The sequence below is a fragment of the Anabrus simplex genome, chromosome 6 (assembly GCF_040414725.1).
Source record: "Anabrus simplex isolate iqAnaSimp1 chromosome 6, ASM4041472v1, whole genome shotgun sequence".
NCBI lineage: Eukaryota > Metazoa > Arthropoda > Insecta > Orthoptera > Tettigoniidae > Anabrus > Anabrus simplex.
In genome coordinates, this window is record NC_090270.1 from 157,516,677 (window position 1) to 157,543,623 (window position 26,947).

The 26,947-nt window shown below is 40.0% G+C and overlaps 1 protein-coding gene across 3 annotated transcripts in view; it reads left to right on the forward strand.

Moving 5' to 3' along the window:
• px (plexus) overlaps positions 1-26,947 on the forward strand; it is a 742,022-nt gene that overhangs the window by 28,572 nt on the left and 686,503 nt on the right. For all 3 annotated transcript variants that reach the window (XM_067150020.2, XM_067150021.2, XM_067150022.2), the window contains exon 3: positions 19,334-19,506. In XM_067150020.2, the coding sequence (XP_067006121.2) occupies positions 19,334-19,506 (173 nt within the window). The remainder of the gene's footprint in view (positions 1-19,333; positions 19,507-26,947) is intronic.

Sequence of the window (26,947 nt, forward strand, 5' to 3'; positions counted from 1 at the left end):
CTGTTCTTTTTCAACACATTCAGGGGAGAAATCACAGTCAGAGTTAGTGCCTGCCATTTCTGCGTCAGGTTTAGAAGAGGGACAATCCTGTAAATGTTCTGGATGCTGTGGTACTGGTGTATCAGGGTCATGAGGAACGGGTAAAATTGCAGATCGAATATTGCTTGGATATTCAGTGTTACTTTTGTTGCCACTGTTAAATCCCTTCACATTCACAGAAGTAGCTGTGAGTACTGTGGTCTGGGGGGTTCTCGCCACACCATTGGAATACCGAATGGCAACGCAGTTCGCTTACTGTTCACTCATTGCTGTAACTGCTCTATACAGGTTCTACAAGCCTTATATGGTGCCCACGGCTTGTCTTGGTCTCCAAGTTTCAAGCCAAAGTGGGCATAGTAGGCCTTTCTCACGAACTCGGTTATGCCGCTCTTTCATCGGCACAAAATTTCTACATACATAACAGAATGTATTTGAATTGTTCTTGCGGCCACGTCGTGGCATGTTGATAAATGAAAGTTCAGTAAAAATATTAACACTATGTCACTCACGTATAGAACACTTATGAAGACAAAAATCTCTTTTCACTAGCAAGCGAAACACAACTCAGACTGCTGCGGACAAAGCATGAGAGAATGACGCCACTCAGCCAAAATCGCGTGTTGCCAGCTATGTTGTACATAGTTGCCAGCTCTACACTCTTGAGTGTGATACAGGACTATGAGATGGCTGGAGGACGTCGAATTATTAAAATAATAAAATAAATTAATAAAAGAATATGGAAGTATAAATTAAAGCAACACTCTTCCTACAATGTAAGTGCATTAGTGCATGTGATGAAATAAACATAATATAGGATTTTTGAGAAAATGTGATGTGATGGGGGAAAAATTAACATCATATCCCGATTGAGGATTCAGAAGTCATCCTAAAAAGCAATACAGGATGGCGGCAATGAAACCATCGCAATGTTATCTTATTTCCAGTTTCATATGTATTGTTTTGGTTTTGCTACAGTAGCATGCAAATTAATGTGAACAGTCATTTCTGAGACTTTTTATAACTAATGTTGGTAGAACCATGCATTTCTACTAAATACTGTCCCAGCATTCAAGCTAATTGTATTGTAGGTGTATGGCAGCATTGTTTTTAACAATATTGGGCATAGTTGGATGTTCTTTATAATACTGTAATTACTGTAGTTGAAGGCCTCCAGGTAAGGTCATGGATGTTTTCAGTATTGAGCTGTGTTATTGTCCTGCAAATTGATTCGGGATACCATCCTGTGGAAACTTAAAATTTTGACGTCAACTGAGCATACCTCTGTGACACAAGCACAAATTGCTTCACAGTGTGGTGTTGGTGTGGTTCCAGAAAATCAATTTTTGAAGTGATAACAAGGAAACTCAACATATTCTATTCTACTATAATCAACTTTACCAGTTTGGACCCATTTTGACTTAGAATCCTGAAGCACTCATTTTTCAACGTAATTTGAAGGAACTAATTCCAAGGATCAAGAATCCTGTATGTCATGAAACTTTGTAATTCAGGGATTTTATTCAACATCAGTGGTCATTTTACAATGTTTTTATGATTGCACCTGTTAGCTTTTACGGACTACTTCATCAAGAATTTTATGAATACTGCTCATCAATATTATTGACAACATGACTTGGAACGTAAGTCGAGTTTACAGGTATATTATTTTTAATGTCCTTTGATATGATAGTGTATTTTAACTCATGTCTTACCAATCAATTAATGTGATTTGGTATCTGATTTATTTTGTGAAATATTGTAGTTGATTTTAGGGAGGAAGCATGTTCTAGATCAAAATAAATAAATACGTGTATGTATTGAATAAGCAGGCCGCTTAAATACAATATTTATGTTCATTCTTAAATATTTGCTGATTGGTTCAAATTTTGAAACCCATGCTGTACTGATGCAGTTAGATAAGTGTTACAGTTCCTCTATTTGTAACTAACTCTGTAGACTTGTTTAGTCCTATACCTGTTATCTTGAGATCATTAGAAACTGGGTCTAACCATTGTCCTACTGATATCCCTCCACTTTTCTTACCCTTCATTGCCGAGTCTATTATTCTCGTCAGTAACCTATTCCCTTCCATTCACCTCACGATACCACCACTGAAGCTGGTTAATGCAGCTTTATCAATCAAATTCATTCCTAACTTAGCCTATATCTCCTCATTCCGAGTACACTCCTGCCATTCTTCCTACCTGTTCGTAACAACAATCATTCTCACTACTTTCATGTCTGTTACTTCTAGCTTATAAATAAGATATCCTGAGTCCACCTAGCTTTCACTTCCATATAAGCAAAGCTGGTCTGAAAAACAGACAGGTGTAAAGATAGTTTCATCCGAAAGCTGACTTATTTCTTACAGAATGCTGTTGAATGCAACTGTGAGCTCACTGCATTAGCTTTGCTGAGCCTTCAATCAATATCACTTTCTGTACTGCCATCCTGGGATAATACACATCTTAAATACTTCACATGATCTACCTTTCCTGGTTTTGTGTTCCAAACTTGACATTCAAATTTTTTTTTTTTTTTTTTTGCTAGTTGCTTTACGTCGCACCGACACAGATAGGTCTTACAGTGATGATGGGACAAGGAAGGACTAGGATGGGAAGGAAGTGGCAGTGGCCTTAATAAGGTACACCCCCAGCATTTGCCTAGTGTGAAAATGGGAAACCACGGAAAACCATTTTCAGGGCTGCCGACAGTGGGGTTCGAACCTACTATCTCCCGAATACTGGATACTGGCCGCACTTAAGCGACTGCAGCTATCGAGCTTGGTCAGTTCTTTTAAGTTTCTTCATCATGTGAGTCATGGAAAAGCTAATTTTTGTATCATACTCATTGAACGTATTTTCATGTTCAGCACAATCTGCCATTAAGACAAGTGGTTGGCATAGGCCAAACTGTTTATATTTCCACCTAACTGAATCCCTCCGTGCCACTTTATACAGTACCTTTCAGTCGATGATGTGGTGGTAGTAGTGATTATTGTTTTAAGTGGAAGTACAACTAGGCAACCATCCTCTGAGTAGATGGTCCATGTAAACTATGTACAACATAGGTGAAAGGTTACAATGTTGTCTAAACCCTGAAAGGACGTTGAACCAAGCTCATTCTATAATCAATTCTCACTGCAGCCCAATTGTCAACATAAATGCCTTTGATAACATTTAATAATCTATCCATAATTCCAAATCCCTTAGATGGCAAACATCTTTTCCCTCAGTAACTTTGTGTCATATCCCTTCTCTAGATCTACTAAACATAACTATTCCTCTCATAGGATTGTTCATTTACCTATTGTATATTGAAAATCTGATTCTGATAGCCCGTCTGTGGTCTGAAACCACACTGGTTTTCCTTCAACTTACTCTCAACCACTGATTGCGCCCTCTCGTTCAAAATGCCAGTAAACACTTAGCCTAGTATACTGATCAACGAAATACCTCGGTAGTTGCAATCCTTCCTGTTCCCTTGCTTTTAGAAAGGTACAATTACTGCTTTCGTCCAGTCAGATTACTAAATTCCATGCTAATCGTATTACTCTCTGGTGGCTCCGAAAGCTGTCAAAAGTAGTTGGTGGGATGTAAGAACTATAAAATTATTACTATTATTATTACTCTATCGAGCCATTTCGTTCCTGCCTTCCCACTGATTACACTGTTTCAGGTCTAGTTTTGCCTATTCTGCTACTTTATGACAATGCAGTTTGCCATCCTTTCCACTTCTTTCAAGCATAATTTCTTCAATATTATTGGCCCCCCATGAGCTTGGTAGTTCGTGATGTCACCAGAAAGATTACCTCTTGAGATGATTGTCAACATATTCTTCTCACCTGTCGAGTGATACCCTGGGATTTATTATGAGTTCACCTGATTGCCAAAACATGATTTATTTTCTTTTTCTCTTCCATTTTTTATTACTGACCAGAAAGATTTCCCCGCCACTTGGCCTAGATAACAAGTTATTACCAAAATCTTCCCAAGACTTCTTCTTGGATTCAACAGTAAATTATTTCTTTTGTTCCATTTCTTTCATCTATGAACAATTCCTTGTTTGTATCCATTTCTTACACATCTTTGTTTTTCGTTTACATGCTGCCCTCACTTTTAGTCCACCAAAATAGTTAGCTTTTACCCATCTTTATGCATAATTGTTTATTGGCATTTTACTAGATCGTGTGTGTGCCACCCATTCTCTTTTTCTATCCTGAACCTGCTTACTGTCTTGTTTGGAACTTTTCACTAATCATATCAGTTTACTTGTGTCTAATTTCCTCGTCATGGAGATTTTCTACCCTTATGTGTACCATCAGAAACCCCCCGGAATACACATGCATTCAGGAACATATTTGTTGAATTCAAAGTTCATTATGATAAAGTCTGTAATGGATCTGGTGCTCGTACCCTCCCATATGTGGTAGTGAATAACCTTATGGTTGAAGAATGTGTTCATAACCACTAATCCCATATTAGCACAGAAGTTCAGTAAACTCTTGCCATTCCTTTTAGCTTCCTTATCTTCCCCACATTTACCCATCACCTTTTTGTATCCTTCAATTCTGTTTCCAACTCTCATATTGAAATCGCCCATTAGCTGGTGCTAATGGACTATCCTGTCCTTGCCGTTGACCTTGACTACGATGTAACCAAGTGCTTCAGAAAACTTGTACTTCTCATTTGCACCCTCACATGGTGAATACACTGAGACAATTCTTGTCCTGATTCCTCTAACAGCTAAAACTCCCCATATCATTCACTCATTTACGTGCATTACTCTGCCATTCCCTTTTTTACACCTGTTAAGAATACTTTATAATCTCCTATCTCTTCTTAGTTATCTCCCCTTACCTGAATATCATTTCCTCCTAACACATCCAGACACATCCTTTTTGCTGACTCAGACAGTTCTGCTTTCTTTCTTCTATAAGATCCATTCATATTGATAGCTCCTCATTGAAATTCATTTTGTTTGCCAAGTTCTTTCGAAGGAGTCCCTTGCATGTCAAATGGAAGTGGGACTTCGTTACTCCCATATGTCTGAAGCTTGCTTAAATTGTTCTGAGCTTGGTAAATTCTCTGAAGCAGGATGCTACCCTACTTACACATAGTCCCAGTGAGGATCTCTCCTCTAACGAATTGGAGACTCCGGTGGATTGTATAGTCATTCAGCTGATCGCAAAGAGGGCCATGACTCGGGATATTTGCAAGATGCCCATTCCTATTCAATGGCAACTGGTATCCCTAATCTCAGGACCACTTACTAGGCTGCTTAGCTGTTGCCCATGGTTCACGAACTAGGATGTGACTACAGTAACCACCAGAAGACTTTTATAATATCAGTATTCTTTGTTTTGCGGCATACTGTGTACTTGTAAATATAATTTTTTTTACCTTTAAAAAATTAGTTTGATGGATTCTGAAAATATTAAATTGTTTATTTGAAACCACTATTGGATACAGGTTGCTGCATTCATTCAAATCCTAAAGGCAAGGCCGTGTCGCTGCAACCACATTTGTCTCTCCTCTGCTGAGCGTTTAGGGTCAACATATTTTTTCAAATTCAGCCTGTCTATGACGGAATCCAAATACTTCTTCCTCGGCCTTCCTTTTCCCTTCTTACCCAGAACTTTTCCAGCAGAGTCGTGAGGAATGTGTTATGTCGAAGTGTGTGGCCAAGGAATTTGGTTTTCCTCTTTCCTACAGTGTTGATCAATTCCCTTGTTTCGTCTGTTTCCTTAAGGACCCTGTTGTTTGACTTTATCTCTGTCCAACTAATTTTCAGCATCCTCCTCCATATCCACATTTCCACTGCTTCCAGGCGTTTTATATCCTGTTTTGCTAAAACCCATTTGTTATCTGTTAATTTTAATTCCTTTGGTTTTTTGCTTAAGTTTTGTTATGGCCTCCTCAATGAACATGTTGAACAAAAATGGAGATAGCGCACAACCTTGTCTCACTCCCCTTCTAATGTATGCTGTCTTAACATTACCATTGATTTCTTTTGTTGTGCTTTGATTTTTGTACAGGAGTAAAATGAGTCTTCTGTCCCTCCAGTCCAGCCTTGTATTCTTCATGTTCCTAAAGAGTTGTTTCCAGTTGACTTTGTCAAAGGCTTTCTCTATATCCACAAATGCAATGTATGTTTTCCTGTTAACAAACATTTTGGCAAATTCTTTCCTAACTTTAATGTTAATGTTCCTGCTTGTCAGAAGCTATTTCTTGTTACTGAAGGCTTGTTTAGCTGGAGCAATCCTCCTCCTGATTTCTGTGGTGTACCTGTTGTCCTGAGTGATAATACTTCCCAAGTAGCAAAATTGACTTACTTGTACATTTTCATCAACTACCTTAATGTTTATTGGTATTTCCTCAGTTGATTTCTTGACAGCTAATACTTTTGTTTTCGAGGTGTTCAGTTTCAATTTTGATTCTTGTAGTGTTGATGTTAAAACTTGTAGCATTTTACTTATTTCCCTCTCTGAATCTGCAATTTATGCAATGTCATCAGCAAACCTTATACAGTGGATTTGTTATCTGTTAATTTTAATTCCTTTGGTTTTTTGCTTAAGTTTTGTTATGGCCTCCTCAATGAACATGTTGAACAAAAATGGAGATAGCGCACAACCTTGTCTCACTCCCCTTCTAATGTATGCTGTCTTAACATTACCATTGATTTCTTTTGTTGTGCTTTGATTTTTGTACAGGAGTAAAATGAGTCTTCTGTCCCTCTAGTCCAGCCTTGTATTCTTCATGTTCCTAAAGAGTTGTTTCCAGTTGACTTTGTCAAAGGCTTTCTCTATATCCACAAATGCAATGTATGTTTTCCTGTTAACACTCAGTCTTCTTTCTAGAATAGTTCTCAACACATTGGACACGCCGCTCGTAGAAACTACGGGCGTGCTAATTCATTGCTGCTGTCGGAGCTCGGAGAATCTACGGGCATGATTTCACTGTAGCTAAAAAATTGTATTTGCCATTTCAACGAGCTGTGACTTCAATAAGATACTGTCGAATGCTTCTATAAGCATAAAATATACTACTTATGAGCATAAGTCGAGAGCTCTTCTTTCAAGGCATTGATAACACATCCACATTCCTACATAACCTAAGGCTGCATCATCGTTGACTCTCAGCTGTGAAATGGGAGGGAAAGTATGTACGGTACATGCAGCCAGGAAGAGTGTGTGTTCGAGAGACAGGCTTGTTTGTGTAATTCTTGTGAATATTTAGCATGTCTAATTCAAGTGTACGAAATTTCGACAACGAATCGATAATGGATGTTCTTATGGAAGACACGATTTCTGAAAATTAGAATGAGGATAACAATTACACACTAAGTAAACATGATGATTCTGGCGCTTCAGGTTAGTAAATGTAGAAAATGAGCTCATTTCAAACTGGTGTGACGTGTAACGTAGTTTCACATCGCTTCCTTGAAGTGGGTTCTGTAATACTATTTTATACCGCTTCCTAAAAATGTGGGTGTTTCCCGTGTACCTGTAGCAACTCGATGCAACACCGTCGTCAAAGAACAGTGGGAATGCAAATTCCTTGTTGTAAACAAGAATACCGGTGTCAATTGACTAATTAGATTAGAATCTGCAGTAGTGTGTTTCAGTAGATGTGCCCACAAAGTCAAATTTTGAAATATTAACCGAACTGGCATCCATAGCTGCGTCAGATTTTTTTTTCTGTTTGTAAAACATGTTATTTTCATAAATTTATATTTTAAAATTGCTGCACTATTATGATAATTAAAACTCATTTTTATGTAGAAGAAAGTGTGATCTTGCTATGCATTACAAAAGTTCTTATAATCATGGCTTACCCTAGCATTGAAAAATTTTCACAAACCATAAAAAATCCTGCGATTTCTGGAGGATAGCACATTGAAATATGGCCGTCTCCAATGTGTTAATGCTAGATGAGCTTCTTTTGTTCCCTTCCCTGTTGTAAAACCAAACTGATCCTGCTGCAGGGAAAGAAAAAAATGATTGTATATCCTCTCGTAATTCGGGGCATTCTGAAAGAATCTGTTTTCTGGTCAGTTTGCCCCCCTAAGAATTTTTTTGGGTTCTCAAGTTATAAAAAATTCCAATCCCTGTGTAATAGAGTAACTTAATACTGCTTTTATGTCTAAATTTTCCGTCAAAAATGTATAAACACTTCAATGTATGGTATATGTATATTGTTTTCAGAGTTGTATTGAATTATCTAAGGGATGTGTTATATGGTGTTTTCTGAACAGATGTAGGTACCGGTATTGCCCTTAAGACTAACATATGATGTATGTGGCTGGGGCACACTTGAGGAATGTGTGAAAATCTGAAGCTCATTTTAAAGTGGTGGTTCAAGTTTTAAAAAGTCGCTTAGGTTCAATGTACATGGATATGGGAGTTTACAACACAACCTCCAACATGCTTTGCAATAATTACACAGCTTTGTGATAAGTTTGAGATGCATGGTACCATTTGTGATGTGCACAAGAGAAGATCCGGAAGACCTCGAACAGGCACAAGTTAGCTTCTATGCTTATGGTTTTGGAAAAAATTTGCAACATCTCCTCACAAATCTGCTACACAATGTGCTTGTGAGACAGGGGTTAGAAGTGCCACACATTCTGAAAGCTGGAATATGTAATTTGTACATACCAAGATTATTGCACACATTAAATGAGGTCTATTCTGATTGCTGAATGGAATTATGCAGAATGTGTAGACATTAGATAGGACATGCATTTGAGTTCCCAGCAGATTAGCGAGATCACCTCTGGTCTCTTACCTCATGGGCTCCTTGAAGGTTAACTTGTATTCAAAGAAATCACCTACGCTGGTGACCCTTAGTCAAGAAGTTACAGAAGCATATGCAGAAATCCCCACAGGCACATTGACCAACGTTGCTCAAGCAACCATTCACCATTGTGATGTGTGTCTGGCTGCTAATGGTAACCATTTTGTGAACTGAATGTATGTGATCAGGCTGAAGAAGCTTGTATTAGACCTCTGATATTAAGTTCAGTACTCATTTAAAAAAAAAAAAAAAAAAAAAAAAAAAAACCATTCCTCCCCCATTCAGCCTGGAAAAAAAGAAGACAACAGCATTAACAATTATTCTGGATGTAAATGGTCACCCTCTCATTGGAGGACAGACGGTTGATTTTTTCTTTCATAAATCTTCACTTTCCTATCACGTAGTTTGGTGTATTTATTCCATGAAGTTCTCAGTTTCTTTAAAACATCAACCCACCACCCAAGTAAAATTGAAAGCAAGTAAGAAAGACAAATTGATAAAAATTAATCACTGTAATTTTCAAAATCCTTATCTTTTTTCTTTGAAGAGAATCCATTGAATCCAACAGTTTTGTTGTAGACTATCCATACACATTAGTGGTGAATGAAATGGCCTGTGTGTGTGTGTTAATTTTGACATGGCGGAGTCATGAGCGAGACATCGGGAAGTGTGGACGTGGGAGTGAGCTGAGTGCAAGATGGGAGTAACGCTACAGCAATACAGGCTAAGAATTGGAAGATGGCATGGTGCAAGGTGGTGTTGGAAGAAAAGTGGAGCAGAGAGAGGGAGAGAAATTAGTGGTTATAAAGGACTGTTGGAGATTATGTTGTGTGCGATGGTTATTGCGACATTGCTGGTGGTAGGAGGTATAGAAAAGAACCCGGGTCCAAATCAGGGATCATTCGGTTGGGAGGAACTTGAAGAGATCAAGAGAGTGGTGAAGGAAGCGAGCAAAGGAGAAGAAATAAAGGAAATGATGCAGGAACACCGGGTAACCCAAATGGACTTAAAATTTTTTTTATAAAAGAAGAAATTGGAGAGGTAAATGACAAGTTAGCGGAGGTAGAAGATGAGGTAGGGAGCTTGAAAAAGAAGGTATTAGTAGTGGAAGAGAAATTGACAGCAGTGAAGAGAGAAGCGGTGGGAGAAAGAATAAGGAAGTCTGGAGGCTAGATCAGGAAGAAATTAGACCAGGGAAAAAAATTGAGTATCTAGATGTAATAATTAGTAAGCATGGTTCTTGGAAAGAACAGTGAAGGAGGGCTAATTTGGAGGGAAAAGGAGCGCTGGCGGCAGTGGGGGTATTAGAAATGAAATTTTCAAATGTTAAATACAAAATTCAGAAAACGGTGTTTAAATCACTTTTGATGGGCAAAATGCTATTTGGGGTGGAAGTATGGAAAATGGATGAGGGCAGGGGTTAACTAAACCGGGTGGTGGCAAAATTTAGTAAGATCATGATGGACCTCCCGAACTGTACAGCCAGTGCTGGTGCCAGATTAGTCTGTAAAGAATCGATGGAGGTTGAAATAGCTAAGAGGGTGTTCGAGTATTGGATTAAATTGGAGGAAGGGAAGGGTGGGGTATTAGTACAGAAATGTTTAGTTTTCAGATAGGTATGACGAATGAAGGTTACTGGGTGAATAAGTGCAAAAAATGGTTACAACAGATTGGATTGGGGGGTATATGGAGATGTTTGGGGGGCAGGTAGGAATAAATGGATATGGGAAAGGAAAGGAAGTCGATTAGATATTGAAAGACAGAGTTTAATAAGGGAATGTAGAGAGAGAGTCTCTTTATCAGTATTAAATAAATTGGTGGAAGTTATAAACCCGAAAACTGAGTTTGAGGGTAGAAGGGATAAGAGAGGTTTGTATTCGAGGGTATTGGGAGTTCCGAGAAACAGGGGATGGGTAGATAGTGAGAATAATGATAGATGTGTGTTATGTGGAGAGAGGTGGGCGGACCTGCATATTGTCAATCAATGCTGAGCTTTGCAGGAGATAAAGATTAAACTACTAAGTAAGAAGAAGGTGATAAGGTATGGGAAAGCTTTAAGATGACATCTTGGTTATGTAGAGAGTGGGAGAAAGGAACGAGCATAGTGAAATTCTTAAATGTGGCTAGAGCTAGATTTATAAAGAAACTGAGGGAATAACGGGTTGTGCAGATAAAGTGGTTCATGCAGAGGGAGTAAGGGGGGAGGTATTCTCCTTAGAGGAACGGATGTCCGCCTTGAGCACTTGCGGGAAGGGTATCATAGTGACCATGATATCAGAAGAGGGGGCTGTAGTGTTAGTGGAAGGGGGGAGAGCACCTTGCCCAGTAGAAAGGTGATCTGCCCGGGGCAAGATGTTGGGAAGTAGATCGAGGAGTAGTAGGATGGTAGGGTGTAGTAGATTTAAGACTTGAGGAATACGAGAGTAGATGTGTTTATGAGAATAGTTAGTAACAAGGAAAAGCCTGAGAAAATTAGGTAGGAGTTAAGAAAAGGGGAGGTTGAGTAGGCTCTGAGAGTATTGTAAATTTAAGTTGGTATATATTGTTTAAGTTTATCGTTGATTGTTGAAATGATGCTTAGTTGGGAGCTAGTAAAAAAAAAAAACTGTAGTGTGAAGACTGAGTGAACTAATGGACTTGGAATGGAGAACTGTTTGTGCATAAGTGAGGTGTGGGGGAAAAAAAAGAAAGTGTTAAATTGTTTTAGGTGCATTGATGAGGGATGTAAAATGATTGTGGGTTGGTGGGCATGTGTTCCATACCAGGGCTGATGCAGCGACCAGTCTACTAAATTTTGTAGGTGGTAGGTAGGAGTAAGTGATTAGGGTAGTTTGTAGTGCGGTGGCATCCTGCATGCGTGCTGGCTATCCGCGTACGTGTGAGATGATACTGAGTAGATGTAGAGGTAGTTAATTTATTTAAGTAGTTTTAAGAGAGATGTAGTGGCTATTGTTTGTTTTTTGTTTTGCTCTGTCTTTATTACCTGTAAGCCGATGGTGTACACTAGGGTGGGCAATAAAGATATTTATCATATATCATAATTTTGACATGGCTACTTTTGAATTTAATTTGTGAGTAAAGCAGTGGGCTATTCCATGTAGCAGGTTGCCTATATGACGTTACTACAGAAGGCATTTAACTTAGTAGCTGAGACCATGCAATTATTGTATGATGATGATATTGAAAGTTTTAGGGAGGAAAATTGTTTGACATTTACTCACTACCTCGGAGTAGCTCCACTTTCAAGCCTTAGCTTTTCCGACAACACATTTACCATCGGCAAGAACAGCAGTTCTGCTCTTGAACTTGTGCAGTTGGCTATTGAGGGATTTGAAGATTTGGAACACCATAAATCAGTAGCAATTACCATCAGTAGAGGGAAGCTAAGAAAACATTTCCCAGGAGGGAGCGTCAGGTGGATTCTCGGTAGAGACGACAGGGCGCCACAAGATAGAAACCCCATTTCTTTGCTGCTTTAATGACATTCAGAAAGGTGCATAGTATGTATTTGTGTGCATGCAAAACGAGTCCTCAACCCATGGATATAGAATAACATGCCATGACGCTATCGATGTATACAGACAACTGATTGTAACCTAGAAGACAGAGTTCCAGTTCCATTAGGTCCCAGCGAGCCCCAATATCTGCTGCAGCAGCCTCAACTATGTTGATCCGTGCAAGTATCTTGAATTCTTGGTCCCATGCCTAGTTATGGGCTGGTGCAACGGCAGTGATTGACCTCTGAGTAGCATTAACATAGAGGACGATCTCCTGAGTTGAACTAATCATCTGGTGGGGTGTGGAAGTCAGTGGTGAGGATTCTTTTGACCCAGAAAAAGTCAGTGGACAAAATGTGCTTTGGCAATATTACACAACCACCCCCTGTGGGTAGGGGATGCAGATGAAGAATACACCCACTGTACCCCTGCTTGTAGTAAAAGGGGCAACCTAGGTATGAGACATTAGAACCATGAAACTACTTGTGCTTAGTACCATTGTGTGAGGAACACCATGGGTCAATATTACTTGCAGTTAGTACCCCCATGTGAGGAACACCATGGATCGACATTACCAATAAGTAGTGCCTTTATGTGAGGAACAGCACAGTTCTGTGGTTAGTAGGATTTACGATCACGTGTATTCTACCAAAGCGGGGGAGCGGGCGTTCAGCTGTGCGAACTAATGTCCATGCGCCGTAACGCTGTACTGGAATGTGTCGGTTCCCCTGGGTTCAGAATAGATCTGCACTACCTACGAGTAGTACCACTTTACGAGAAACACAATGCGTTTACGTTGCCTGTGATTAGTCCCACTATGTGAGAAAAACCACGGGTTTGGCTGGCACCTGTGGTAAATACCTCTGTGTGCGAAAACCATGTGTGTGCGTTAGCTAAGAGTAGTTCCAGTATGTGACAAATACCATGGGTTTGTATTACCTGTGGTTGTTACCATAATGTGTCGTACACCGTGGTTCTACATTGCCTATGTTTAGTAGTGCTATGTGAGTAACACCATGAGTATACATTGCCTGTGATTAGTTCCACTTAGTGAGGGACACCACAGGAATACCGGCGTCCGTGATTATTTCCACTAAGTGCGGAGCATCATGGGTCTGCATTGCTTGTGAGTAATACCCTTATTTGCGAAATACCATGGGTTTCTGTTACCCATGAGTAATGCCATTGTGTGCATTGTACGATAGGTCTACATTTCCTGTGATTAGTACCACCTTTAGAGAAACACCACGAGTCTGTTACCTGTGATTTGTACCACTAGAGGAGGAACACCATGGTTCTACCTCCCAGTGATTAGTACCGTTATGAGGGGCCAGCGACCTGGATTTTGGACCCCGTTAGATAATAATGCATCATCTCAGTAATCCAGGCTTAGTGAATTGGGTCCACTGATTTGTTTTTGTTTCACTATTGTGTTTTTCATCATTCGTTTTAGATTCTAGTCAGTGGATACATTTTGAAGTTTTAAATTTAGTTTCGTTCACCTCTTCCCATTAGGGGCTGATGACATAGCTGTTAGGCCCCTTTAAACTACAAACATCATTAGTACACAACCACAACCAGGAGGTGAATCCAGCGGCTTGCTGTAACTGGAAAGTGTTGAGAGTTGGAAGTGCACAAACAGTGTAGCTGATGTGTTGCAAGAAATGTGATGAAGGTGGATGCCAACAGTGACACCCAGATAGCTGAGAATGGGGACTAGCTTCAGGAGAGACTTTAGATAATTAATAGAAGTTTCCAGAATTTGTCAGGCACAGTTCAATATGTGTGATGAGGGCAGAAGACAGACTGGGACCATGGATTAACCAATCATCCAGAGAAGGGATGAGAGAGACTGGGAATTCCTGCTCTGTAAGCTGTTTCACACCAGTAGCCCATCTCTGCATAACTGATTGAGCCAGGTTGTGGCCCATGGGCAAACAGGTCCAGTGTTTCTGGACGCTCCGTTATTATATACCGTATGGGGGTGTCGAGTATACTAGTGGAGGGGAATTGGAAAAAATCCCAAATTGTGATCAATCTCGGAAACAAGATGGTGTGGTGGGGTTGGAGGCCAAAGCGTCAGCATGACGTTGAAGAGAGAAGGGGGGCCACTAGATGTACGGCGTCCACTTCCTCAGATCCGATACATGTGCTGGCCACAATATCTTAGGAACCAGGAAGACCAGAAAGGCGCTGGTACAGTGTCCTCTCTCGACGATTCCATGCTTTTCCAGGTCGGTGATGGTTTGGTCCAGGAGTTGTGAAGGTCAGGTTGGCCAGAAAACCAGGGTGACCCCATACGGGAGGGGCAAGTGGACACCTTTAGCAATAATCCTCGTGGTGCAGTGTTCCAGGTGCATGTCAAGATATAGCACAGGATGGGGTAGTTTAACAACAACAAACTGGTAGAAGGTTGGGCGCGATGGAGCCTGGAGCAGCATCTGATGTGGACATCCTTGGATCAGTGGCAGGGATGGCAGGCCCCACTGTCACCAGGAAAATTTCATCAATCAATCACTACTGATCTGCATGTAGGGCAGTTGCCCAGGGGGCAGATTCCCTATCTGCTGTTTTCCTAGCCTTTTCTTAAATGGTTGCAAAGACATTGGAAATTTACTAAATATCTCCCTCAGTAAGTTATTCCAATCCCTAGTTCCCTTTCCTACGTTGGCAAGTCAATAAGTATCTGCAATTTTCCTCTAATTGTCTTTTGGTTGGCTCTATGGCGTTGTATGCTCACCAGCTGCTAGATGGCACCGTTGTCTATGTTTGTGATAGGTTTCAGTGCTATCAGATCAGTACAGCTTGCGCTGTTACATCGTAAAGATGGACGCACCACTCTCTCTGTTTGCACCAAGGAAGAACAGCGTTCCATAATCCGTTTTTTAAGGTCTGAGGGTGTACCAGGAGAAGAAATTTATAGAAGACTTTCAGCAAAATACGGGAACAATGTTTTGCCACAGCAAAGTGTTTACCAGTGGATTGAACAGTTAAAGGGGTTGCACAAGCGTGAAGGATGAGGAAAGATCCGGGCGTCCATCTGTAGCTGTAACTGATGCCAATATTGAACAAGTGCTTGATGTGGTCCTGAATAACAGACGAGTGACTGTTGATAATGTAGCAAATCATATGCACAAGAGCAGAAGCGCAATCATGTGTGAATCTGTCAGCACCCACTGGACTGTCATGCTAACAAAGGTGTAACATTTCTGAAACGTATCATCCCTGGAGATGAAATATGTTCACCATTTCGAACTAGAGCATGGAATGGAAGCATCTGCTGAGGTAAAACATTGTCCCCTATTGTGCTGAAAGTCTTCTGTGAATTTCCGCTCCTGGTACACTCTCAACCACAAAAAAACGAATTACGGAACACTGTTCTTCCTTGGTGCAAACAGAGTGAGGTGCGGCCATCTGTACGTTGCAACAGTGCAATCTGTACTGATCTGATTATGCTGAAACCTACCACAGACAAGGTCAGTCTAGAGAGGTCAAGACACGAATGTTACGTATGGAGCCGCCATGTTGTGTCTTTATGTAATCAAAGGCAAGTGTGTTTGAATTTGGAGGATTTAGGTACCAAACATTGAAATAAAAACAAGCAACTATTTTACATGTAGAATTTAATTGGGCATCTATTGTTCATGTATATACAACTGTATAACACTTATATGACATTAAAACATCCAAAGTTATTTGAATAGGAAGATAATTAACAGAACCTGAATTTCATTTTTTGAGAAACAAGAATCAGCAGAAGTGCTCATGTATACTCTTTTTACTTCTGTAGAACTTGGTCTTAATGTGTTTCTTATTAATATCATCTGTCAAAATACATAATCTCATTGACACAAATGTAGAAATCTGCACGGTTCCTCCAAGGTTCCGGAAGTATCAGAGGTGACCGATCGCAGTGGTGTTTCATTATTGGGTTCATCGGTGTCGTTGTTCAAGTCGACCAAATGCATAGCTCTGGTAGCTGAAGGTATATAGCTGTAGGTAGGTCAGCAACCTGCTGGATGTCGTGATCTTCTTCTGGATCGAAGTGTTGACAGTATTGTTGGAGCTGGTGCCTAGCCAACGCTGACAAAACCGACCTACATAATTAGTAGTGAATTTTTACCTTTAAGTGGTGAGGACAACACATGGTGAGACCATATCGTGACGTCTCGTCCTAAAAGGTACTTGTATGTTTGGTTCCAAATGCATCAGATACCTGGGCATTCATTTTGCAGATATTATTATATTCAAACCCAAGACATGAGCATCACAACTGAAAGAGAGAATCAGCCCTTTCACATAATCTTCATCCATATTGGAATTCATTTTTAGTTCATCAATTTACCCCACACTGATCTATCGCTGATTATCCAGAAAATTTAGCAACGTTTCTCAGTGATGTTGAAAATATGATAGTGTAACTTAAAAAAAAAAAAAATTGTCACAGCAGACACCAAATGCAATTTTCTCTACCGCTAAGCAGTTAAAAGGCCTTGGACTTTTCCAAGCAAATTGGGAAGTAGCCTTGCTACAGATTAACAGTTGAAGCAACGTAATATACAGAGCAGGTAATGAGCCCATCTAAGCAACAAGAAATGTTGAAGAAAAAACCCAGCAAAATATGTATCAACATTTAATAATGACCATCCTCCCAACAGTAATTCCACCTTGCATATACAACAAGGTCTCTACAACGCAATGAAATGTAGAGGAGCTCTCAGGGGACAGGGATACGAAAACTGGTCTTAACTTGGCAAGAGAGAGGTGTTAGTCTGTTTCAAAAATTCAGGACAGACTGACTTATACTGAATGGAAAGATGCCGTAAAAAATGACAGCAAATATTGCACCCATACAAACTGTTCTGGATGATGACCACAGTAGACAACGTGGTGAAATTGAAAGATTGACTTGCGTTTTATTATCCTGTAGTTACAGCTAATGTCTAAGGAACTAGAGACACTACAGCATCCGGTCATGTATAGGTGGGGGTCCGATGACCTAGCTGTTATGCCCCTCTAAACAACAAACAACAACATTATCATCTATGGCTGATGCATTATGGGAAATAGTTACACAGTGTACGAAGAAGTCCATTGTTTTTCATCTGGAAGGGGATTGTCTTGGAACATGGTGACAAAAGGGCTTCGTTCTCCATTCGACCATCACATTCGAAACCCATATATAGCCACCTCAAGAAGTGAATGAAGAGGAAAAAATGGAAAATATGGGTCTGCCATCCATACTACAAGTTAGAAGACATCGAGGGATAAAGCTACTGCCCATGCACACCGACCTTAGTAGCATTATTAGGAAGTAGAATTTATGCAAATCTTACTTGTAATTCCTTTTAGAGGTGAAATTTGTTCATGGCAGTGTCCTGGAACCCAGCATACTGTCCCCAGAAGTATATTTACTTTTATAACCTGATAAAGAGCACTACTCACCATTGTCCATCGCTGAAGTAGCTACTTACATTCCTATTGACCAACGTAAAGTTGGATGTAATGTCATTCCTGTCAGTCATAATAATTAGATTGTATTACCAATCTGGGCAGAATAAAAGCACAAACAAATAGAACTGTTATAAGTGGGGACATGTCGAAACATACAATGTTCCACTATCGCCCTAGGCTGAATAGAATGCACTGTTATTGCCCTGGGACAGTGCATGTTTTGAAAATGTATGGAAAAAAAGTTGTAATTCAGCTTTCCACAACTAGACCCTATAGAATGAGCTGTAATTGCCCCATAACAATCTCAATTATGAAAAAGTATTACCGTTCTAATTGAACTTTTCACCACTAGCCCATATAGAAAGCGCTGCTATCGTCTTAACCCTACTCTAACCTGTGCAGACCAATGGTGTTTGAACAGGGGGGGGGAACTAGAGGCTTAAGGCTGCTCTGCGGCTCTAACCTGTGGGTTTGCACCCCCAAACCCCCCTTTGCATGCCCCCAAATCACTGGTTTGTCCAGGCCCTATCGTGGCCTCCTCTTAAAACAATAATAACCACCATCACACCCTACCCTAATCTATCCAGACCAGTAGTCTTGTCCTCCTCTATCCCAACCCCATTCCAGACCAAGGGTCTTATCCAGGCCCTTTTACACCGCTACCCTAATCAATCCAGATCAATGGTCTTGTCCAGGCTCTACCCCAACCAGTCCAGGCTAATAGTGTTTACACAGGAAACTAGAGGCTTAGGCCGCTTTGCAGCTGTAGCGTAGGGTCTTTTGCCCCCAGACCCCGTTTGCTTGTCCAGATATCAGGTGCTTATGTCCTTCCCCTTTCATTCTTTCCTCTCCTCCTGGGGGCTTATGCCTCATCTTAATTCTTAACTAGGGAGGTTGGCATCCTTGTCGACAACCATATCTTCTGCAAGAAGTAAACAATAAGAGAGTCACTCCGCAGGGAGCCGAGGCACTAATGTTGATGAGCACAGTCTGTAATCTTGATCGTTGAGATTATAGGGAAACTATTACTGAACTGCTAGCCACAGCGATGACTAATTTTGGTGTACTGAATGAAACAAACAATAACAAGGCAGCCACACATTGAAAGCCTCGATATCCATTCTTTGACAACACTTCTTTTTCAACCAATTGGAGACTTATCAACAGTATTTATTCTGGTTTTAAGCATTAGCTGTATACTTCTGTATCAATTATGTATTTATTTCTTTTTCCATCCCACTTCAGAGTAATCAGGACTACTAAAGCAGGTTACGAGGATATTTTTAATTCACACCTTTAGAATTAAATTTTCAGTTTAATATTTTTTCTTGATGGGAGAGAGAGAGAGAGAGAGAGCGAGCGAATACGCTTACTTGTAATTACAAACATGTAGAGTTTTGAAAGAACGTTGTCTATTTACACCCTGACTGAGATCTACTGATTTGTAAGATAAGTCTGCTGTTATCCACGTGTGTGTTTTTTCTTTTTTTCTTGTTTTTTACTGGAATTTGATCAGAGTTGTGATAATGATGTACCTGGTTCTAGAGAACCAAGTCGTCCAATTTCCCGTGATGATACCACGAGCCGGCCTGGTGTATCACCTCGACTGCAAACAGCTATGAGTGTAGATGATTCACGAGGTTCGGAAGCAGCTCTTGATCTGAGACATGGTCCCAGGGAGTCGCCAACTGTTCCTCCTCCTGTACCAACACCAACTGGTTGGTAAAATAACTTTTTACAGTATTTTTATCATTATTAATTATGTTAAATGTAATTTTATAAATACCACCAGAGTATGAATTTTAAACCTGCATATTTCCCACAAAAATAAGTCGTGAGATCTCTAATAAATTTTTAGGAACTTGGTTTTGTTTAAAATATTGCTTCTTCACATTAGATGTTTGTATGTTTCTATTCCATTGATGCTACCAATCAATTAGTTGAATCCAACACCATTTTCTTCCTTGATTTATTTAGCCACTTCTTTATCCAGTTTGTATTACCCCGTTACGAATTAGGGGTGTGTGTATGTGTGTGTGTATATATATCTCTTGAATGTTCTTTGATGTATTATTTGTGTACTAGAAAATATAAACACATGCAAGGGAAAGGTAATCATAATACACGAACAAGGACAACCAAAAGGTAATAAGAACAGGCAGAGAATACATTGTGAAAGATGCTGGAGAACCCTCCCCGGGAACATAACTGGGTGACACTTAAATTCTTGAACTCAGGCAGTCATGTTCCTTAAAGTGTTTATTAAACATAATCAACTTAATCTTCAAAATAGATCAATCAGGAGAGCTCAAAGACTAGGTGATGCTCAAAATTAGATCTACTGTTAAAATACTCAAATTCATGACATGCAAAATTCGTAAATGAACTATTTTACTGTGGGAGTGCGCACAGTCACTTGTGTTTGTGGTCCTGCCCTCAGAACCCGTGTGACGTTCTGTGCGCCAAATAAATGGTGTCAGGTTTAAAAGTTGGCAGTGCGGTTAGGGGCGCACGGCTGTGAGCTTGCATCCAGGAGATAGTGGGTTCGAACCCCACCGTCGGCAGCCCTGAAAATGGTTTTCTGTGGTTTCCCATTTTCACACCAGGCAAAAGCTGGGGTTGTGCCTTAATTAAGGCCACGGTGCTTCCTTCCCACTCCTAGGCCTTTCCTATCTTCGTCACCATAAGACCTATCTGTGTCAATGCAACGTAAAACAAATAGCAAAAAAAAATAAAAATTAAAAGACATTTCGGACTTACCCAAAGCTAATCAAATTGATTGAACTTACTCTAATACAATTTCTAAAATTAAGTTCAGAAGAGAAATTTCTGAACTATTCTTCGTAACAACTGGTTTAAAACAGTGTGACGGATTGTCACCTCTTCTTTTTAACTGTGCATGTTATGAGGGAATGGTACAAGAACAACTCAAAAAATAGAAAAATTGGAACCCAGAAGGATAATATACATTTGAACTGTGTAGGATTTGCTGATGATCTAGCTCTTCTGGCCAGTGATATTCAGGAAACAAAACAACAAATAAAATCTTTACAGGAAATAGCTCAAAATATTGATTTGAAAATTTCATTTGAAAAAACTGAAAATGTGCAAACTCAACTTCCGCTTGCAAACAAAATTAAGCGGGGAGACCAAGAAATAAAAAATGTAGAAAAATGTATATATGTAGGTGAAATAATTACATATAACATAAATGAGAAACCACCATGGCAATATATATGTGTATATATATTGAACGAATCAACGACTTCCCGCAATTACGGGTTGCCACAATGGACAAAGTAAAGCATATCAGGATAGATAATGTTTTTATCGCATAGAAATATAGCGATGATAGAGATTTTTTAGGTTATGGAGGTCCGAACAGGTGAGATTTCAGGATGTGTACAGATCCGCGTTTGGTGGTGGTAACTATTCTTTTGATGCTGTTCATAGGCAGGTCTAACTTCTTCCAGAATTCTACGAACAGGGCAGGTATTGTGCCACGAGCACCAATCATTAGGCCGATAATCTCTACTTCATTCAGCTGGTATTTATTTTTGTAGAACAGAACGGTGGGCGCGTAAATGTTCTGCTTTTCAAGATGAACTTCAGTACACTGGCCGCCATGATGCTCGAATCGGATGGTCGGATCGATGATGAAGCCTTTCTTGTCGTTATCTTTAAAGGCAAGTATGTCAATTCGTCTTGTACTCCCTGTCATAGACAAACCGTGGAGTTCTTCATATACACGGAAGTTTTTGCTGCGGAGTTCTTCTGCAATCAATGATCTTATCTTGTGGTGATGTGAGTTTCTCAGTACTTCGCCGTAGGGGCAAAAACCCACAACGTGAGCCAGTGTTTCTTTCTCTCTGACGCATCTGTGACAGAGGTTTCCGTCCTGAGTTCTTCCCGGGATAGTTCGTACTGCAGAAACATTTGATATCATCTTGATTGCCTCTCGCCATTCGCTACAAGAAAGTCCCTGGTGATGCCTAATCCAATTATTGGCCGGAGTGTATTCTTTATACAACTCTACACTGATCTCCTGAGGCAAAGAGCACCAAGTTGCCATTTCACGACTTATTAGTTCTTGGCAGATTTTTCTTGGATTTGGAAGGTCACTGCCTTTTTTGGAGAATCGGTTAATATCTGTGATGTTGAGGGCCTGTAGACAATGCGTCGTTTCAGATGCCAGATCACGCATCTTTAAAACGTAGCTATTGCTGGCTCGGCGAAGAGCGTTGCATGCGCTTATTTGTTACAGCTGTACTTCCCAGCTTGCTTTGAAAATTCCGAGGTCTTTGAATTTTAACTCAGAATACAGAGCACTATCGGGTGTATCCGTGGGTAATTGCAAAATTTCCTTTAGGGAGCTCTTTACCTTTTTGTCGGCGGTTTTCAGAAAGCTAAGCGGTACTTGTCTAATTTCAGCGGTCTGAAAAGCATACACGAGAGTAGGGCTGACTGCTTTGTTTAAAACAATGAACTTTTGATCAGTCTTTAACAAAGGTGAGTCTGTAAGCGCATCTAACTTCTTGTGCAAGGTTTTTAAAGAAGAGTTTGCATCAAAGGTGAGTGTTTCATTAAAAGTGACTCCAAGATATAGAATTTCTTCTCTTTCTTTAATAGTACTGATCCTAAAATTGTCATGAATATGGAGCACTCCGTCCACGAGTTTCCCCTTTTCGATACATATGCCCACACATTTGTTGGCATTTATCTGTAGACCAATTTCCTGGAACAACGTGATAGCGATGCATGTCAACTCGAGCTGCTTCTTTATTTTTGCCAACAATGACTGTGTTATCAGCGATACCAATAATATTAAGAGGGGGCAATTCTGCAGAAACTGCTTTGCCATATGCTTGTAGTAGATTTTCTTCTGTTATCTCATCAAAAATGAAATCTGTGGCCATGTTATACAATGCTGGCGATAATGGTGATCCCTGCATAAGTCCTCTCAACAAGCGAATTGGCTTCGCTTTTCCCTTAGTGGTTTCGATCTATGTTGTATTGTCAGTCTGTAGATTGATGATTAGTTCCTTCAGTTTAGATGGAAGTGGCTCGGCAGCTAGTGTTAGATTTAGGTGCTGATGTCCGATGTTGTCGAAGGCTTCTGATATGTCTAAAAATATCACGGTAACATCTTGCTTATCTGTCTTTGCTGTCTTGAGGAGTCTTCTGAGAATAGAAGTATTTATAAGGCATCCTGGCTGGTCGTTAAGGTTTCTTTGGTGTTCACTGAAAGTTACAAAGGATCGCAAATGCTGATCTAATACCCTTTCAATAACACGTCTAATTACCGAACAGTTCGTTACCGGTCGCTAGTTTGACAGACATTGGACATCGCCTTTCTTATGTATCAACACGGTTCTAGCACTTTTTAGACACTGGGGTATTTTGCCTGTTGAAAGCATTTGAGTCGCAATGATTGCTGTGATTTCGCATACCGTGTCGTCCCTGATGACACATACTAAGACACGGTCAGGACTCGGAGCAGTATCTACTGCAATTCGACGTGTTGCTGCGAAGATTTCTTCTTTTGTGATTCTAGGGCTGTAGGTTTCATCTAGCTCTACACGGTCTACGTCGCTGATTTTGGAGCAGTAATCGTGATATTGGAATTTTCAATGGAAAATAAATCCGAGTAAGTGGCAAATATTTTGGAAATATCGATGTTGCAAGATTCAGATTTTGGATTCAGTACCCTCCGCACGGCTTTCCTTCGATGAAACTGAGTGAGCTGATAATAATATTTACGTTTTCTTTCTTGGCATTCTCTCTTGGTCGCACGTTGTGGATTCGAGGACTTACTATGTTTTACCTTGATGTCCGAGACATTGTTTTCTCCTAGCTTCGTAATATTTCTTAGCAGGGTGTTTTGGACCAGGTAAGAGATGGGTAGAGTTACTCAGAAATTCCGACAACTCCCACACGAGTATGTCGAACTCGGAATCGTTTTCACTGGAGAACTGAATGAATTTGTTCTTCCATTCCTTTAATTGTGACTGAAAGGTAGTCTCCTCTTGAACAGGATATTGATGCTCGATGGGAATAATATCATCTTCTGACTGAGATACGCGTTGACTGAAGTTGGTTAACGAGGTAGTTCGATGTATTTGTGGATGAGAGCGATTAATGTGAATGTTTACACCTCTTGCTCCTTGAAAATACCCACCACAGTGAGGGCATTGCACTCTTCACGTATCAGAATTATCTTCTGGTCTTTTCGCAGTCTCCTTGTTTTGTTCATCCTGTACATCTTCACTTTCTGTCTCAGAGTCCGAAAATTTATACTGTGGTCTAAAATTTCTTCCTAATGAAGACAATATTCCCGTGGAGCCCGTAGAAGTAGTAGGTCGTTCCGTCGGGGCATAGTACTGATTCTCATTATGGCTTAACCTATCTTTTATGCTTCTTCCCCATATGGACAAGCAAGCCTTTATGAGAAAAGGTTTTATCACAGTGAAGACATTTATTTCTTGTTTCTAAATCTGTCTCCATTTTAAATGAGGGTGGTGGTATGATAATTCATGGCAGAGTACCATAGCGACCAGATAACAGCTTAACTAAAATCTAGTGCTTAGCGATCGCGGCGGAATTATCAGTTAACGGAGAGGTCAGACTGGACTCTTGCAAAGAGAGTGTTAACTAAGGACCATATTATTGCGGCCCCCTTCACCAGCCTCTATTGGCAATTATTTGAGTTAAACGTAGTATAAAGCGTGCATTATTTTCAACGGAGGGTTTGCTTGATTACATGCAGTCTATGATTGACATAACAATATTGATTAAAATGTCTACTATCGTTGGTACCAAATCCATTATAACAAACAATAACTCACAAAAAGAGCCTCGATTCTGCCGGATAATATCACTGCACTATTAAAACCCATGTGTGAACAACACAAATTATCGACGACGGCTTAAAAACCGACCAGGCACTTATTTCTTACAGCGCAATGACAGAGCACTTCATCTGCACAGCCATCTTGTACCAGAAAACCCATAGTGTCTCGCAATAGCAACCAAATTTAAACACTACAAAACAGTCACTCAGCCACAAATTACATATGCAAGTGAAACATTATTCAAAACAACAAACACAGTTGCAATAGAAAGAATACTCATGTTAGAAAGGAGAATAGTGAGAACCTGTTTAAATAAAAATGATCAAGTAAACGGAGTCTGGAGGCTAGCTTCCAATGAGACAGTTTATAAAGAAATAGAACCCGTGACTAGCACAATGAGAAAGAAATTAATATCATTCTTAGGCCATCTAATACGGTCATCAGAGAATGGAATCAGTGGAAAAGTAATAGAAAAAATTTTTTTTTGCTAGTTGCTTTACTTCGTACCGACACAGATAGGTCTTTTGGCGACGATGGGATAGGAAAGGGCTAGGAGTGGGAAGGAAGCGGCCGTGGCCTTACTTAAGGTACAGCCCCAGCATTTGCCTCGTGTGAAAATGGGACACCACGGAAAACCATATTCAGGGCTGCCGACAGTGGGGTTCGAACCTACTATCTCCCGAATGCTGGATACTGATATATAAGTAATAATAATAACAACGTAAACGTTTCCACCTTTTCAATACTAAAATATATTCACAAAATTATAAATTACACGGTACTAGTTTCGACCCATCTAGGGGTCATCATCAGCCGTATTGGAGCAAAGATCACTTTTGGCGAAATCCTAAGAAAATGTTATTTTAAAGAATAACAAGTGAAATGAGATGTTATTATGGTAATAGTTAATAATACAAGGAATATACATACTACCTAGATGGGTCGAAACTAGTACCGTGTAATTTATAATTTTGTGAATATATTTTAGTATTGAAAAGGTGGAAACGTTTACGTTGTTATTATTACTTATATATTATTCTCAGTTCAATACGGACCAAAAACATGAAATTCATAACCATTAATACTGGATACTGGTCGCACTTAAGCGACTGCAGCTATCGAGCTCGGTATGAATAATATTAGATGGATCAGAGAACTTAAAGAAGACATGAGAGAGTTGCATATTACAATATATTTAAAATACAAAACAAATACACTCAACATATTGGAAGATAAACACAATAGACTACAGACAAAAATCAACAAGCAGAGAATAGGAAGAGAGATTCCAGAAGCAGAAAGAAAATTACATAAACGGTATTGGGCTGACAAAAAGAAGAAAAACCTCCATTAACCTATTATTCTTTCTTCGAAAGGGTCAACTAAGGACGACAACGTTCAGCTTTTCTGCTTGGAGAGGGACTTGATATTTGCCCAATATTCATGCATTCTTTGGCTATGCTTCTCTCTTCTATCCTTGGTCCAAAGGGTGCCTTTTGTTTTTACATTGTGGTCTGTCCTGAAACCTCTTTTGTTTGATTATTCTTCTGAGAGGTGCTTGGTCGTTTTCAGTTACTCCCAGTTCCTGCATGTCTTTCTTCACTTCTGTTAGCCATGTGCCCCTATCTTTCTGTTTGTCCAGTAGTTGAGGAGCCGGTAGGTCGTCCTAGTTGAGTTCATCCTTGTGGCATGTCCATAGAAGGTCAGGCGCGTCTTCCTGGCTACGTCTGTGTTTTTTTTTTCAGTATAACTTCTGGTTTGGTCGCCTTCTGTACTCGCCATCTACTTTAATCGGTCAAGATCTTCCTCTCCTGGACCTCCAGTTTGTCCATCAATCCTTTCCTGTTCAGCATCAAGCATTCTGTGGCGTATAGAGTTTCTGGGCGAATAACTGTTTGGTAGTGCCTCAATTTGGTATTACGAGAGAGACATTTCATGTTATAAATCTTCTTGGCCAGTCGATATGCTAACTCTAGTTTGTTAATCCGGGAAGATAGTGCTACCCCTTCTGATGTATTTGGTTATAGTTCTCCCAGGTACTTAAACGGTGACTTTCTCAATCTGGCCCTATTCCAACTGTAGTTTGCTGGGAGTATCACTGATATTGGTGAAGTATTTTGTCTTTTCTAGAGATACCTGTAATCCCACCTTGGCAGCCTGGTGTTTAAGTGCATTGAGTTGTTTCACTGCTACTTCTACAGAGTTCGCCAGAACTGCCAGGCCATCTGCGAATGTCAGTCAACTAGTAGCCCCTTCTGTTTGTGTCCCAGTTAAATACCACTTGGTATCTTTTGTTCTTCCAGTTCTT